Source organism: Protopterus annectens, chromosome 3.part1 (assembly GCF_019279795.1).
Source record: "Protopterus annectens isolate FY-2018-M chromosome 3.part1, PAN1.0, whole genome shotgun sequence".
In the NCBI taxonomy this organism is placed as follows: domain Eukaryota; kingdom Metazoa; phylum Chordata; order Ceratodontiformes; family Protopteridae; genus Protopterus; species Protopterus annectens.
In genome coordinates this window covers 1,372,038,019-1,372,055,634 of record NC_056732.1, presented here as the reverse complement: position 1 = coordinate 1,372,055,634, position 17,616 = coordinate 1,372,038,019, and the positions used below count along the sequence as shown (strand labels likewise).

Below are 17,616 nucleotides of genomic sequence, written 5' to 3'. Positions count from 1 at the left end.
TTAAGGCCCTAGCAGAAAGAGTAGCAGAAGTGTAAACTTTTTTACCCCATCTCTCTAAGGCCCTGGATTCCCTTTCAGAGGGGAGGGTTTTTTTTGCAGAGGTAGCTGCTACTGCCTTGGGTCCCTGTGAAATAGTTTCAGGATCTGCAAAAGGAGCCTTATACAAATGATAATGTGTCCGAACCCTGTAGTACCTGTCGGGCTTAGCAGGGGCCGGAGGAAGTGAATCAGGAGCAGAACAAGCATCATTAAATGCATCATCCACAACAGTAAGAACTGGAGGAATGGCTAAAGGCCTATGCTGTGGCAAATGCAAAAAGGTCCTAAGCCTTTTCCTAGAGTCTGAGAAATCCTGGCCCTGCCATTGAAATTGTTGAAAACTGGTCAGAAGTATCATAAGCAAACTCAGTCCTAGGTCTCTCAGAGGAGAAAGGTTGGCTTCCCCTGATTAAAGTAATAAGTTCTTCAGTCATTCTTCACATTTGTTTTTTAGGCATAGGCCTGACCATGCGGTCTGGGCGTCAGTTTTCTAGGCATGGTTCGAGTTTTAGGCCTTGAAGAAGAAGATGGCGTCGGTTTAATATGCAAGTCAGTAGGCCTGAATACACCCTCAGAAGCCGGTGCCTGTACTGCGGCTCCGGACACATCCAAGGTAGAGAAATCCGCAGGTTCCACAGTTGAAGCATCTTGCGGCATACCAGACTCAGAATGGGTCTCAGCAGAGGCCTGAGAATCTGAAGTAGCTGGTATCAGGGGCTGCGAAAGCACCTCACGGAGTACCGGCATCCTGTCTCTGTCTTTAGCTTTGCGTTTTTTCGGAATGTCAGTAGTCTGATGGCTTACTGAAGACATATCAGGATAATTAAACAGAGCACCAAAACATTTAGAAGCGAAAATATACCGACATAGGATAGTTCGTGGTTTAAGTAAGGCACAAAACAGACCGTGAGGTACGTCGATGTCAGGGCCTATGCAAGGAATACAGTATGAATGAAAATCTTTATGAGGTATTTGCTTTCCACAAGAAATGCAATTATTTACTTTTACTGACATCGGTTTAGAGCAAGAAAAAGTTTCCCAACAGGGTACTTTGCTTTAATTGAAGACTTCGGTTCTGAAACTCAAACAAAAATTTCAGGAGTTGGCCGACCGGCACTTATGAACTGCTTCTGCCTCAGGCATCGCACGGCAGGAAAGACTGGGGTAATGACGTCGGCTACATGTTTTATACCCCTGACGACCTGACATCACTTAAGAGGAGACTGCAACCGATGTAGGACCCAAGACTTTGTTAATCAGGCTGACTGAGGGCTACTGCAAGCAGATAACCGAAATGTGATGACTGCAACAGTGAAACGCGAAGAACATCTGGGGGGGGGGGGGGGCTGGCCAAGGGTCTGTGTTGTGGAAGATCTAGGAATTCCCTGAGTCTCTTTTTTAGACAGAGGGTAGCCTTGACTCTCCCACTGGAAATGCTCCCTTAAGGTATGCAGGGTTTCCCCAAAAGAAAAATCCTCAGGGAGAGAGGCTGAAGGAATGGAATCCTCTGCATCAGAATCCTCATAAGTGGAGAGGGGTTGCATGTCTTCATATTCAAATGCATCAGATTCATTTGACTCTTGTTCAGACAAAACTACAAGGGACAGATCTCTTTACCTTTTGGAGGAAGTAGCCTGGCTTCCCCAGTCACTTGGACCACAGCTGTTGTTACCAGCAGCAACCAGATTTGTAGTCCAAGCTCTATTCCTAGAGATAAAGGTAGTTTTCAAAAAACATTCCGTACCATTCTCATTTATTCATGTTTTACTACTGACCTTTCACCTATTCCAAAATATTTACACAACCAAGTCCCTTTATCACTTTCCTGTCCTAGGTTATTTTTCTGGTGTGCTATAAAGCTTTCCTGCTATAAAAGCTGTTTCTACACATTTATCAAGACAAGTCATTCTTGTATCGTATCTGAGAAAGTTTAAACTACTTGTACTTGCATTTTCAGATGCTTGTCTGATGGACTGTACTACTTTAAAATCGCCAACAAAAATTATACGAGATGTTTGGTGTTTTGAAAGTTAAGCTATGATCAAAGGTTAGTCTTAAGTAAACAGCTTCACGTGTCAAGAGCAAGATAAAAATGCAGCGGTAACAGTAAAGATTGTTCCCAAAGCTAAACTTCCTGCACTGGATTTACCCCTTCTCTTTTTAAGTTAGGGACTTAAAGTTGACTACATCTAGTAATGCACCAATATCCTTCTGAAAACTATTGCACGATATCTGAAAGCCAGCAAAACAAGAACCCCAAGAGTAACGCACCACATATATTGTATTGCAGTACAAACACTGACTAATTCCAAAGCTGAGGTTTAAGGAAAAGAATTGACAAATTTATCCTTCTGATCCCAAACAAGCATGCAATAAGCCTACTATCACTAGTCTTTTGATTACTTACCCAATTTCTGAAGCTGAGTAGTTGGCACCGATGATGCAGTCTTCGCAGCTTCCGGTGCTAGTTTAAGCACACTGTCTTTCAGTGCAAGTGGCTGGACAGAAGGCTGTGAAGCTAGAGATGAGCCTAAAGCAGCTGACAGAGAAATGGAGCTTGATAAGAGGCTAAATTTATACCTACATATTAACTTGTATACAATAATATTCACATAAAATTCTCATAACATAGATGTAACAAACTAAACTGTTGTACGCCATGCTATCACGTGCCAAGTGTGATAAATTATATCCTGCAAGACAATCCTGCTTCTTAGCACAACTGCAAAGTCAGTAAAACATTAGTGAAGGCAAATGTTGTGTTATCTTAGTGATGCAGGGGTGCAAGCAGCTATGTGCAATGTCGACTATCACTATATTTCCCCACCCAAACACTTTAGCAGTATAAATGAATGTAGACTGTCAAGCAATTTATTACTCATAAATTAGATCAGAAACTGTTTTAGGAGTAAAGAAAAAGAAGGCTTGGCAAAAAAAAAAAAAAAAATGTTCTGGTGTTTTGTGTAGAAACACTTGTGCCCTCTCAGGCACATCCTATTTAGGATCAAACATCAGTTAGACCAAAGACTGGTGAAAGGTGCTGGTTGTTGGCGCTATGGCAGAAACAAAAAAAACTAATGTTGGGGTGATGTTCTATAGATAGACCAGGGTCACCTACAGTCCCAAAATACGAAGAAGAAAGAGTTACAGTCTAGTGAAGTGACAAACTTCATCCAAAGATGGGATGGCCCACGATAGCCCCCATTTCTTCTGGTACACACGATAAAACTTATTTTGATGACATCTGAAGTTTCTTCAACAAATTTGATGTCAAGGGCGCTAGTCCCTTGCTTTAAACAGTATGTCACCAGGTGTCAGAGGTCTGTTGTGGCTGCCCTTTGTAAACTTGAGCTTTCTCTCCTGACCAAAGAATTAAATTTAACATAGTGGTCACAGTCTTCCTCAAAATGGCCATCTCCGAAACAGAAAAGACAGTAAAATGCTACTCGCACCACATTTATATTTACCAGACTTCTAAAGGAGTCACACATGAAGTACTGCAAAAAAACAACTGATATTGGTGAAATAATAGAAAGCCTAAAGTAGTGACAAAACAGAAATGCACAGTAGCACATTTTGAGGAAGAAAAAGAAATAAGAACATGTATTGAAAGTACACTTACGATGGATAACCTGGCTGATGGACCAACAAACTACCTGAGGGGAAAATAATGCATCATCAAATGATCTGTTGACATTGGCTAATAACTGCATGCCCACACAATAGATCGAATGGATGGGTCACATTACAGGATCTCTAATGTCCAATATGGGGATGGAAATCCATCTGGAGAAGTCTCTAAGGATCAAGGCTCTGCAAGGGAAGTGAAATTTTTAGCATGTTCTTTACCCTCACTTCTCGACAACTATCATCCCCCTCCTTTTACCAGACTGTCCTATTTATTCACATTCAGGAAAAAGCCAGAGGAGCAGTCAACTACTGCTTCAATCTGCTGGAGCAGGGCTTGATATTAACGACCTTAGCAGTCGATGGGTTTATCCCACAATACCAGCCTCATGCATATATGCCCTACTTTGAATACCTGCATATTCTGCTACCTCCCTACCCTCAGGACGAACAAGCCAACATTGACTGCTCACCTCCCTACCTCCCTACAACTTCTACTGCACTAATGCTGCAGTCAAGGATTCCTTCCTCTTCTCCAAAAAGACGAAAGGAAGTAAACTCAGACATTACATACTGCACTCATTACATTCCCTGAAGATTAGCTTTATACATACCTTGATAAAATTATGATTAAAATTATACAGAAAAACAAATCACTCCTCATGAAAAATTCAGTGCTAGAGATTGATGGTATTAGCTTCCATGGAACTGCACCACTTGGAGAGAAAGTACAGTTGTGTACACTTACCATAAGTGTAGATGTTACGAGTGTATTCACTGCTGCAGTCATTACATTAGGGTAATCTGCTGGCAGGTTGCCCTCAGTCGGCCTGAATAAAGTCTTGGGTCCTGCGTCAGTTGCTGTCTCCTCTTCCATGACGTCAAGTCATCAGGGGTATGAAACATGCAGCCAACACCATTTTATTAAGTTTTTCTTGCCTCAGATGTCAGGTGCCTCCCAAACGGGGAGCAAAAAAAAAAAAAAAAATATATATATATATATATATATATATATATATATATATATACACACACATACATACATATAAATAAATAGCAATATATGTAAATGCACTTTTAGCAACATAAACTTTACCTTCATCTAAAAGCAAATACACCACAAAATCTTTAGAAAATAGTAAAGGAAAGATAAGTTATAGAAAAGGGGGGGGGGGGTAACCCGGACTGCAACAGTGAATACACTCTAACATCTACATTTATGATAAGTGTACACAACTATACTATGTTCTTCATGTTTCACTGTTGCAGTCATTACATTTGGGTAGAAACCCAAAGCTATGGATGGGAGGATGGAACTAAATAGCATTAGGAGTGGCTAGAAGGCCCTGCAGAACTGCAGCAGCAAAGCCTGCCCTGGATTTGGAGAAGAGAGGCAAATAATAATGCTTTGTGAAGGTATGAACAGAGCTCCAAGTAGCAGCTTCTAGAATGTCTTTGGTTGGAACTCCTTCCGAGAAAGGCTGCCGAGGTAGAGGCAGTCCTGGTGGAATGTGACCCGATTCCCTTGGGCACAGGTTTACCATGGTGCAAGTAGCAGAAACGAATGCAGTGGCTTATCCACTTAGAAATAGTCTGCTTTGATATAAGCTTCCCCTCTAAATCCTGAAGCAAATGCCACCAGTAGTTGCTCAGACTTTCTTAGAGATTGGTCCTGTTTAAGTAGAATCTTAGATGTCTGTGTACGTCCAATGAATGCAGAATCCACTCCCCCTTGTTCTGCAGATTTGGGTAAAATGTTGGTAGGTGCACTGTTTGGTTAAGAGCCCCACTGGCACCACCTTAGGCATAAAGGAAGGATTGGTCCTGAGGGACACCCAGTCCGGATAAAATGTAATAAAAGGTTCCACAGCCATGACAGCCTGTAGTTCTGAAACCCTTCTTGCTAAAGTGATTGCCAAGAGGAAAGCTGTTTTCCAAGATAGAAATTTTATATTCACAGTAGCTGCTGGTTCAAAAGGAGGTAGGGTGAGTTTTTCCAGCAAAAAATGTAGGTCCCATTAAGGAGTTGGTGATCTTCTGGGAGGCCTTAAATTTTTGGCCCCTCTAGGATACTGTTTTAGCAGAAGATGAGAAAAGAGGGGAGGGCTCAGTGTTGTAATGAGCTGAGATGGCAGAGGCATGGATTTTTATTGAAGAAAAAGATATGCCCTTGTCAAGCATCTCAGTCAAGTATTGTAAAATCTGAGGGATATTTGGTTTTGCTGTGTCTGTTCCATGTGCTTGGTTCCAAGCACAGAATCTCTTCCATTTATCAGCATAAGATTTTCTAGTACTAGGCCTTCTGGCTTCCAAAATGACATCCATCACAGATTTACTAAGAGGAGTTTGAATAATTAAATGATCAGCAATGCTGCAAGGTTCAGAGTTTGGAGCGGAGTGTGCAGAATTTGATTGTTCTGTTGAGACAGTAGATGAGGTATTTGAGGCAAGTACCACGGAGGAAGTTGAGACATATTCCTTAGAATTGGGTACCAGTGCTGGCAAGGCCAGTCCAGAGCAATCAGGATCATTTTTGTTTTTTCCTGTCTGACCTTTAGTAAGACCTTGGAGAGAAGAGGAGAGAAAGGCACAGACTGATAGGTTTTTCCAACTGAAGGATAGGGAATCCACTTTCCATGCTTGTCTGTGATAAGTCCTTGTACAGAATTTGTCCAGTTGATAATTTTGGGGAGAGGCAAATAGATCTATGTCTGGGTTCCCCCATTTCTGTGTTACTATGCTGAAGATTTCTGGATCCAGTTTCCACTCGTGCAGTTCCATAAGATTTCTGCTTAGGTCGTCTGCCAGAGTACTTTGTTTTCCTGGCAGGAATTGAGCTTGAAGATGTACTTGGTAAGTCAACGCAGTGCTCCACTTCCGTGGCTAGTCTGCAAAGGAGGTAGGAATGTGTACCCGCCTTGCTTGTTTATGTACCACATAACCATGGTGTTGTCCGTCTTTATCAGTAGTTGCCCTGAATGAATTAAGTCCTTGAAGGCTGTCAGAGCATTCTGAACAGCTAGCATTTCTTTCTGGTTGACATGCAGATGCATTTGTTTTGGGCTCCATATGCCCTGAATGCATCTCCTTGCCAGGTGGGCCCCCCAAGCATAGTCTGATGCGTCTGTAGTTACGGTTTGGGAGGCAGGGGGTAAAGTGAATGACAGTCCCTTGTTTTGGTGGCATGTCTCTGCCCACCAAATAAACTCCTGCTGTAGGCAGGGAATGAGAGGAATCGTTTCCAGACTATGACAATGTAGGGAATGAGAGGAATCATTGTTTCCAGACTATGTCAATGTAGACTCCATAAACTTTTTAGGTACCACTGAAGTTTCCTCGTATGCAGTCTTGCATATGGAATTAATAAAATGCAAAATGCCATGAACCCCAAAGCCTGCTGAATTTGACTTGCGGATAACTGGGTTTTTGTTGCCATCTGTATGAAGTATGTTGTCAGTTGCCCTTGTTTGTCTGACGTAAGGTAAGCCCATCTGGGCAGTTGTATTCAAGCTTGCACCCAGGAATGTAATTTGAGAGGGTACCAGTTGGGATTTCTTTTCGTTTGTGTACCCTAGGCATGTTAGAAGCCTTTTTACAAATGCCAGATGTTGAAGAATGCCCTTGTTCTCTGCTTGAATGATACAGTCGTCCAGATGGGGATAAATTTGTATGCTTCTTTGTCTGCAGAATGCCATTACTGGTGCCAGGCACTTTGTAAAGACCGTGGGCGCAGTAGATGAGCCAAAGGGCAGTGCAGAGAATTGGTAATGCAAAAAACCTGCTTTGAAGCGGAGGTATCTTCTGTACAATTCCCTTATTAGGCTATGCAGGTATGCCTCTTAAATCTAGAGTCACTAACCAAGCGTTCTTGCCCAGCATAGGTAGTAGCTGTTGTAAAGTCAGCAATTTGAATTTTGGAATGTCCAGGAACGTGTTCAAAATCTGTAAGCCCAGTATTGGAGGCCAGGCATTGTCGTTTCTGGGTACCAGGAAAAGTCTTGAATAACAACCTTGTCCCTTTTTCCTGTTCTGGTACAGGCTGAATAGCCCCCATATTCAGGAGGGACATAACTTGTTTCTGAGCCTCTGCCTATTGATTTTGTGGCAGATCTGGCCAACCGTTTGGAAGTGGCAAAGTATGGAAATGAAATCTGTACCCCTGGGATACTACGTTTAATACCCACTTGTCCTGGGTAATTAACTGCCAATTTTGAGCACGAAGTGCTAATTTTTCCCCAAGGGGGCTGCCAAAGGATAAGTGCTTGGTGAACGTAAAGGGAAGTCATTGAGACTGCTTACTGTAGGGTTGTGCTTTGTTTCCTCCAGATTTGGAGGTGGAGGCATCCAACTGCTTTGACCTGTAAGAACCCCATGATTGGTATCTATAGCCTTTTGAGCGCCTGGATTTGCCTTGAGAGGCTCTGTTGGACACAGGAAAGGACCAATTTTTAGTAAGCCAGTGCCTACTGAACCTGGGTGGCTGCACTTGTAAGAAACCTTTTACAGTTTGCATAGATTTAGCTTTATCTTTCATTTTCTTTAAAACCTCTTCTGCCTTATTACCAGAGTATCATGCTGTAAAGGGGTATCCAACAATTTAGCTTTAACATGATCAAGCAGATTTTGCTCCTTGAGCCAGGCATGCATTCTAATCACAGATCCAGTAACTGCGGACCTGCAAGAGGCCTCCAACGAATCAAAACCACATGGCAAAGTATGCTTTCCAACCTGTTCTGCTGCATGCAATAATTCCTGTAATTCTTTATTTTCCACACAATCGAAATCAACATCCATTTTCTGTTTCAATAAGCCCATAACATGCTGTTGATATTTAAGCATATACAATTGGCAGTTTAAGGCCCTAATTGCAAGGTTGCAGACATATAAACCTTCGTTCCCCATCTATCCAGCGCCCTGGAATCTCTACTAGAGGGGGTAGGATTTTTGGCTGTAGACGCCTTTACACCTTTGGGACCCTGTGAAACAGTCTCAGTATCAGCAGCAGGATTTTTGAATAGAAATTTGTGGGACTCAGGAACCCTGTAATATCTATCTGGCTTACTAGGAGCCGGAGGAAGGGAATCAGGAGCCATGCTTGATTCTGAAAACACATCAACAATGTTGAATACAAGAGGTAGAGCCAAAGGCCTATGCTGAGGAAGAAGAAGAAGAAAATCCCTAAGCCTCTTTTTTGATTCGGAGAAAGCCTGACTCTCCCAATGAAAATGTTCCCTTAAAGTATGCAAGGTTTCTCCACAAGAATAATCCTCAGGAGGAGATGCAGATGGAATGGACTCTTATGCACCAGAATCCTCAAAGTGGTACAGGAAATTCCTGATCAGAAGAAACAGAAACCTGATCTTAAGATTCATAATCGGTGTCTTGCCTAGACCTCTTAGCGGGGGGGGGGGGGGGGCCCCTGATCAAGGTAATTAAGTCTTCAGCCATTTTGATCATCTGTTTTTAACACATAGGGGCCCGAGCATGTGGGCTCATGCATCAGTTTTTCAGACTTAGAAGTTGTTTTTGAAGCTGGCGTCTGTTTTATATAGAAATGTTGAGGCCTGAAAACACTCAGAAGCCAGTGCCTGCACAGCGGCTCCGGACCCCATCCAAGGGGGAGACATCTGCGGGTTCAATACTCTGAGAATCTCGCGGCATACCACCCTCCGCATGGGTCTCAGTAGAGGCCTGTGACTCAAAAGTAGCGGGTATCATGGGCTGCGAAAGCACCCGAGTACCAGCGAACCAGCGACTGGCTTAGGAGAAGTTTCGTTGTCAGTTTTGGACCTCGATGGTCTGTCTCTGTCTTTTTCTTTGCATTTTTTGTGAACTCCGGTAGTCAGATTGCTAACAGACGACATTTCAGGGTAATTAAATCTGGATCCAAAATATTTTGAAGCAATAATATAGCGACGCTTAATAGTGCATTGGTTAAATCTAGCACAAAACCGACAGCAATGCACGTTATGATCTGGGCCTAAGCAAGGAATACAGTACAAATGAAAATCCTTATGAGGTATTGGCTTCCCACAAGTAATGCAATTATTAACTTTTACTGACATCGGTAAAGAGCAAGAAAAAGTTTCCCCAACGGGGTACTTAGCTTTAATAGAAGACTTCGGTTCTGAAACTCGAATGTGAAAATTTCAGGAATCAGCCGACCGGCACTTGCGGACTGCTTCTGCTTCGGGCACCGCATGGCAAGAAAGACTGAATAAAACAGCATTGGCTGCATGTTTTACATCCCTGACGACCTGACATCATGGAAGAGGAGACAGCAACCGACGCAGGACCCAAGACTTTGATATTCAGGCCGACTGAGGGCAACCTGCCAGCAGATTACCCTAATGCAATGACTGCAACAGTGACACATGAAGAACATCATTGGAATGATCTGTCTGAGCAGGAAACTTGAGAGCCTTGGTTCTGCTGACTGCCTCAGCCATGTGGACGAGGTCTACCACTGTAGGTTATTCTCCCCTTCTGCCCCTGGGGTGAATCTCCATCTGATTCATGGAAAGGACCTTGATATTTTTGGAACCACATCTTCTTACCCGTATGATGATTCCTACAGAATGGTCTATGCATGGTAGAAAAGCGGATTTTGACAGTTATTAAAGTTCTTCTATCCTGGTCACAGAGAGAGAGTCTCTGTTGGTCCAAACAATGATGATCCATTAAAGGCATTATTGATTAATGACTCCTTGAAGGGCCCACAAAATCGCACAAACACATCCAGGCATGCCTCCTTATGGCTATGCCTGAACCATCTACCGTTGAGGTACCTTCCCCGGCATGCAAGATTAACCTCGTGGAGGGTTTGTAATAAACTGTAGGGTGGCCAGTCATGAGAAAAAGGACTTCGGTTCCTCTGCGGATATGGACCCTGGGGCAGACAGTTCCTTTACCAAGTCCCTCTGTAATCTTGTGAACTGTGCCAGGTAGTTCAGAGATCGCAGGGCAAATGTCACAGACGCATACACTCGCTTTCCAAACCTGTCCAATGCCCTAGACTCTGTTGGGGGGAAATGTACAGTGGAGCTTTGCTCAGTCAGCCCTTTTTTAGTGGTTGCCACAACAACTATGGCATCTACAGGAATCCCTTTATTTTAATACTATCAGCAAGGGCACATAGAATTTATTTGGGGCATTTGGGGATCTGGTTCCTTCCATGAACTGTGGAAGACTAGATCTATAAGCTCAACCGCAGGGGGTGGGGGTTAACCCAAGACAAAGACGGGCCAGACCTGAAGGCTTCCAAGAACACAGTTTCCTCATGGGAAGGGGTCTGGGAAGAACTACCACCCTTCTGGCAAAGCATCTCCAATATCTCCAAATGAGACATCCTCAGGTGTAGCTCTGGGATATTCTTTCCCTTCATCAAAATCAGTGTCTTCTGTGAATGATTCTTGTGGGGAATCCAAGTGCCTCCTCTTGCATGCCCTCTTCTGAGAGACCTCCGCAGTGGGATGTTCCGGGGAGGTGTTGAAAGAGACTGGGAGTTCCATGGTGGGAAATACTTGGAAGCTCACCTGGGCTGGTTGTCCCAGAGGTGTATCATGCGAGGACTCAGCCACAGACTCCAAAGAGGGAAAAGGGCATGAATCTGAAGAAAGGAGAGTCAAAAATACTCTGGGATGAAAGAATGTCTTCTCCACCAGCTCAAATGCAGTGGGACCAGGAAAAGCAAAGGACAATCCCACGGGAGCACAGCATCCCGGAGCAGACAATCTCCAAGCCTCACTAATCCTTCACTCAGAGGGAAGATTTGAAGCCAAGCTATCCAGTGCCGAAGTTCCAAGAGGAAGTGACGGCTCCAAAAACTTTGGAGTCTAAGTCAACCCCTCAGATCAGACACCGATGCTTTGGCTGCAAGAGCAGTCATGCTCCAACAGTTTCCAAGCAGACTGGGGTCAGGGAAGTTGCCAGTCAAAAATGAAATAACCTTCGGATCAGATGGTTTGACTCTCAGGGCTGCTGGATAAAACGACTCTGAAATGACTGGTCAGAATGGAAAGAGAGCAAGTACAGGTTGAAAAGAAGGTTAACAGCTCACAGATCTGATGGGAGATGGAACTGGCAAGATCCCCACCTGGATCTGCGTTTTGAGGAATTTTCTCATCATCCTATCCACCTCCGACTCGGTCAGACTACGGAAAGACACAACAAAGATGTGGACGGTGGCCTTAACTTTTTTTTTTTTTTTTTTTCCCCCTACAAGAAAGGGAGCTAATCCCAGGGATACTGGCTCAAGAAAGGAAGCTCAATCCTGGGGATACCAGCTCTGGAGAAAACCCATGAGCATGGGGCTGAGAAACTAATAGTAGATGGTGTCTGATCTGAAGGCTTTGGATCAGAGTTCTTGGAAACCTCTGGTGGCTCTAAAGAAAGTATAGACTGAGGAGACCCAGCAAGTGAGTGTTTACAGTGCTCCCTGGGCTCCTTCAATTTTTGGAAGGAGGCCTGTAGAAGAAGCTGATGCCAGAAGGAGACATTTCAAAATTAGTTTATTCCTCCCGTATCTATTGCCCTCACATTAAAGGCTGCACAGATGGAACAGGAGGTAAATGTGCTAGGCCCACAAAATAAACACTCCCTGTGGGCATCAGAGCTGGGAATCGTATGCCCAAAGGAAGTGCACTTTTTAAATTCAGTCTTATCAGCCATGCTGAAAACACAAAACAAACACGTAGAGAAAAAAGGATTTTTTTTTTCAAGGGAGGAAAGTATCAATTATCAACAATAGTATTAAGAAATTACCAATGGGTAAAACAGCGGAACAGACCAATAATGGTAGTAGAGAAATGCTGAAAGAAAACTCTGTACAGAAAGTTGTTGAGGGTAAGGGGGCTTCATTAAAGAAAAAGGAAAAATATATAAAAGATAATAAAAATAGTTAGCTGTTCACTCAATACCCCACAGGAGCTCGATAAATTGCAATCCCGACCACCTTGAAGAATGGCAAACAAGATCTGAAGTATTGTACTGGTCTGAGGCATTATGGGTAAGGGAGGAGTTCGAGAATAAATTCCTAGAATCTTTAGAAAGTGGCAGAGTCAGATCAGAGGACTGGATCAGAAACCATTCTTTGAAGAACAAATGAAAATTATAACATCAGATATAATGTTGCCTAGGAGCATAAAGCATTTTTCGAGTTTTGTCCCACTTATCCAATACTTTTGGGGGCAGTCACTCAGACCACAGCTGTTAAAACAGGAAGAGCAAGCTGGTCTGAACTTTAGAGATAAAGACAAGTTTAATATTAGTATGAATTTTCAAAAATGTTCCTTACCACCATTTGTTCTCATTTATTCAATTTTTATTGTTGACCTTTCACCTATTCCAAAATATTTACACAGCCTCCTGTTCAAGCTCCTTTATCACTTTCCTGTCCCAGGCACTTTCCTGTCCCAGGTTATCTTCCTGGTGCTACAGCTTTCTTGCTATAAATTCTGCTTTTGCACATTAATCAAGACAAAGTGCTATTCTTAAATCACATCCGAGAAAGCTTTAACCATTTGTACTTGTATTTTCAGATTCTTGTCTGATGGGCTGTACAACTTCAAATCAATTAAATGAGATGATTGATGTTTAGACGTTAAGCTGTGATAATAGCTTAGTCTTAAGTAAACAGCTTCAAGTGTCAAGAACAAGATAAAACAGCAGTGGTGACAAAAAAGAGAGATACAAAAAAAATTAAATCAATTCAAAAGGGGATTCTGCAGGTGTTACCCCAGGTAACTCTCTGCCCTATTATCACGACTCCGCTATAAAATGGTTTACCACTGTTTCATAGACACCATTATGTAACTGAGCAATACAGGGTATAATGCATCTCTAAGCATTCCATAATCCACGAATATGGGATGCTATCTTGGACTTGTAATCTATCAATGCTAGACTTTTGCTCTTTCCATTTTTTTACAGCACTGTTACTTCTTTAACAACAGATGATCCTTTGTTCCACGTGACATTCTTTTGTAATCTTTATGCCCTACTGCAATAATTTAATTTTTCTTCCTAAGTGACTATAAACTTTTCCCACATCAAATTCCAGTGTATAATTTATATACAATGGTAAGTTACTAATCTATAGCAGGTTCACTATTTAGTAGTATGGTTCTGCCTGTTAACTAGGCCGATGTCTGCTAGGGACGCATATATAAACAATTTCTACTAAGGGCTAAATCTTGGTGGAAAGATGTTAATACCATCACACAGAAGTTTGGATAATGTACCCGGACCTGGTCGATTCCTTCATTACATAAGCATTCATGAGCAAAGAGATACTTAAAAGCAAAGGTCATACAAAAATCTGATAGCTACTGGATTATCCACTACCCCTGTTATCTATATCATGACTACTTAGCTTGTCCCAAACCACCTAAAGGCAGCCAAAAATACATATAAGTTTCATAGGTGCCACCTAAATGCAGCCAAAAATACATACAAGTTTATATGTGTATACTAGGCTAATGACCACGGAGGCCTTAATAAGCTTAGCCAAGCAACTCAAATGTATCCTACAAGTTATTGTACTTTAGAGATTATTTTAAGGGGTGTATGTTATGTTAGGGCATGACATAATGGAGGTCTCTGTCCACAGACAAGTGTTAAACTGGGTGAATTTCCAATTTACCATCCACTTGTCCATGTTGTGCTTATGTTGGGTTGGGAAAGGCTATGTATCACATGGAAAGGAAGACTATTCCAGAGAATGGGTATTCTCCGACATAAATAGGACATGTTGGAGTAACAGGTATACAAGTTGCAAGCCAAGTTCAAATCTTTAGACCTAGCAGTCTTGGTGCTATTTGTTTTGCAGATATGCAAAAGGTCCACCACAGCAGGATCTTAGGATACCTTTTCTGCCAAGCATAAATTGCCTCTCAACAGTCTGTAGGAAGAGAGTACAGTGATAGGGCTTTGAAGCGATCTGCATAGAGCACTGTTTATGCCTGGTGTGCTTTCTCTGAGGAATCTCTGTGGACGTTCTGTTTTTTTCATGTGCCTGGTCAGGTACATACAAAAGAGGGAGTTATACTCAACAACGGGTCTGAAGATGGCAGAGTAGAGTGGCAAGAGGACTTCCCTGGAGCTAGATGTCACGTCCTTATAAGTTGAGTGACAACGTTTTTCTTACAATTTAGACACATGCTTGTCGAAAGCCAGGTTACTATTCAGAAGTCTCCAAATCCCTGAAACTGTCTACTTTTAGGGGTGCTTTATTAATGAGGCAATTTCTCCTGGGTGGCTGACTTCACAAAAGGTGTCAGCCAGTCTTGGCAGTGAGTTTTAAGCCATGGCTTTGGCACCAACTATTTGTTGGTGTTCGACTTGCATGTAAGATGTTAGTATCTCAGGGGGTTTCTATGATTGCTCCTAGCTTACAATCATCTGCAAACTTGCTAAGCCAGAGGCCCTTGTCACTGGTTAATGACTTCTGAAAAATAGATCCTAAGAGGAGTGGACCCAGCACAGAACCATAGGGGACTCCACCGGTAACTGGTCTCTTTGGGAAGGTGGTCTTCCCTATCCTAACTTCCCAACTTCCAAGTCCTGTTTGTGAGCCAGCTTGCTATCCCGTGATTTACATACAGCTTTAAGCCCAATTCCATGAATCTGTTTGCAATGCCCAAGTGCAGTATTGTATCAAATGCCTTAGCTAGGTCAAAGTAGGCAGCATGCACTATACTGCCCTTGTCCACTGCCTTGGTAACCTTTTCAAAGTCATCAATTACGTTCAGTAGGTATGGCCTAACCAAACTGGGTTGGGTCCAGTGTCTGAAGGTTTCCTATGCCATTGTTAATCATTTCCATGGCTTTGCATGAGACAGTAGTCAGACTAATGGGTCTGTAGTTCCCAGGATCCTTAGACTGTCCACCCTTGTGCAGCAGGATGACTGTTGCAGTCTTCAACTCATTTGGCATGAAGCCTATATCTTGGAGGCTATGGTTAAATACTGACAGAAGTGGACCTGATATGTTGTATTTCAGGCTACTTAAGAAACAAACTGTGATACTATCAGGGCCCATCAAAACTGCATTCTTGGCCTTAGAGAACACATTTAAGACCTGCTTCCTACAGATAGTTGGGAGGATTATATTAGATGGCATTTCCTGGGAGGGCAGCAGGGGGTGAGAGGGGGTAAAGTTGGAGCCAAATTTGTCAGCCAGACCATTTGCTATTATCTCCTGGTACCATGAAGATGACTCCCCTCTGCCAACAGTTTGGCACACTGTTGTGTGCTACATTTGAGGTTTCAGACATAGCTAAAGAATGCTAGCGTGTACTCACAAAGGAAAAGTAGACCTATATCCAAAAAAAAAGTTCTAGTCCTTTTAGACTTAGGAGTGGTATTTTAGTACCAGTAAAATAGACAGGACTAGGCTAGCCAACAAAAATGCTCAGTAGAGGTAGGAAGTGTACCACAGAGAGGCATCTCTCTGCCTTATCAGTCAGCCAGCGTTCCATTGAATCCTCAAGAAATATATAGTAGACACTCCAAATTACCGGTAGACAGAAGTTAACTTCTCAGACATTTATTATGGTATCCAAGTGCTACTTAGTGTTACAGAAGATTACAGGGTTCAATCACTGTTTTTATTGTATACTAAACAGGGGTGGCTAGGGTCGGTTGCCAATCAGCGTGTGTGTAGGTGTGTAAAAGTGGGTTGAAACCTTTATTCAAATTCATGCTGAAAGGTGAACCCAGTCCTTACGCTCCCATTGAATTATCAGAGAGATCATAAATCACTGATCAGAATTGTTATAATTCCATCTATAATTTAAATAACTTTTGAGTGTTAATCACTAAAATGCAATGAATAAAATGCAATGTGAAAAACAGGAGTGTCCACAAACCAACAACATTTAATTCCTGTATTAAAAGGGTCAGATGGGTGCCCAAATTAAATTTACTAAACATTTGTGGCGCTTTCAAAATTTCTTCAGAGGTGCAAACATACTCTAATGGAAACTTTGGTCCAATAGGTTTTTAACAAAAAATATCCATAACTGTAGAGATTCAAGTTAATATTCAAAACTGAAAAGACTGGAACTGCTAAAGACAAAGATCCTCAAAACACTTGAAACAAATTGCAAATAAAAACTACAGATAAAAAACAAGTAAATGAATGAAATGAGAAAACCTACCAGTAAAAAGTAAAACCAAGAGCAAGGTACAGTGGAGATAAAAAGATGGAATCTAGTATTCCAGAATTTAATCAACAGCTATAGTGGAGATACTAGAAAAAAATAACATCTAGTACTCCAAAACTTAAGCAAAGGCAACAGAAAACCTTATAATCCCAGTCTATAGACTGAACTGGTGCTGTGGAAAGCCAGTGTGGAAAATGGTCTTAATCCTTAGTGATATTTATAGTGGTCAAGTTTTCTGAGGTTGAGGATCGGGACGATTGACTTTTGGTTTTCAGTCCTGTTTTTTTCTGGGCCATTAGATGAGTCTGCCATATTAGTTCCTTTTTTTCCAGTAAATCATTGTGGTTACCATCCAACAGGTTTTTAGGAATATGGTTGAGGATGTGGAATTTGAAGAGATTGTGCTCTGCATGCACAGCAAGTAGGTTTGAAAGGGTGAGGTATCTTAGGTCATGCATGTGTTTAGCCACTCTTGATTTTAGTTTGACGGTTTTTCCTACATAAAAAGCTTTACATCTGGTGCACTGTGCCCTATATAAAACACCTTCGGTGTTGCAGTTTCCAGTAACGCGTGCAGGGAATTCAGTGCGGTTGTTCGGACAGTAAAAGCTGTTTTTTTTTTTTGCTCATGTAGCCACAGAACGCAGAGGGAAGGTTACAGTAGGGGAATGTTCCTCCTCCCATAGTGGTCATTGGCTCAGTTTTCTATAGAAAATCCCTGATGTTCTTACCTCTCCTGGGGGTGAAGTTCGGTCTGTGGGGGAAAACATGCCCAATAGTCCTGT

General features: G+C 42.3%; 1 protein-coding gene across 1 annotated transcript in view; it reads right to left on the bottom strand.

The window, feature by feature from the left end:
• SHARPIN (SHANK associated RH domain interactor) overlaps nt 1-17,616 on the bottom strand; it is an 846,773-nt gene that overhangs the window by 672,455 nt on the left and 156,702 nt on the right. The window contains exon 3 of the mRNA XM_044066299.1: nt 2,447-2,578. Coding sequence (XP_043922234.1) covers nt 2,447-2,578 — 132 coding nt within the window. The remainder of the gene's footprint in view (nt 1-2,446; nt 2,579-17,616) is intronic.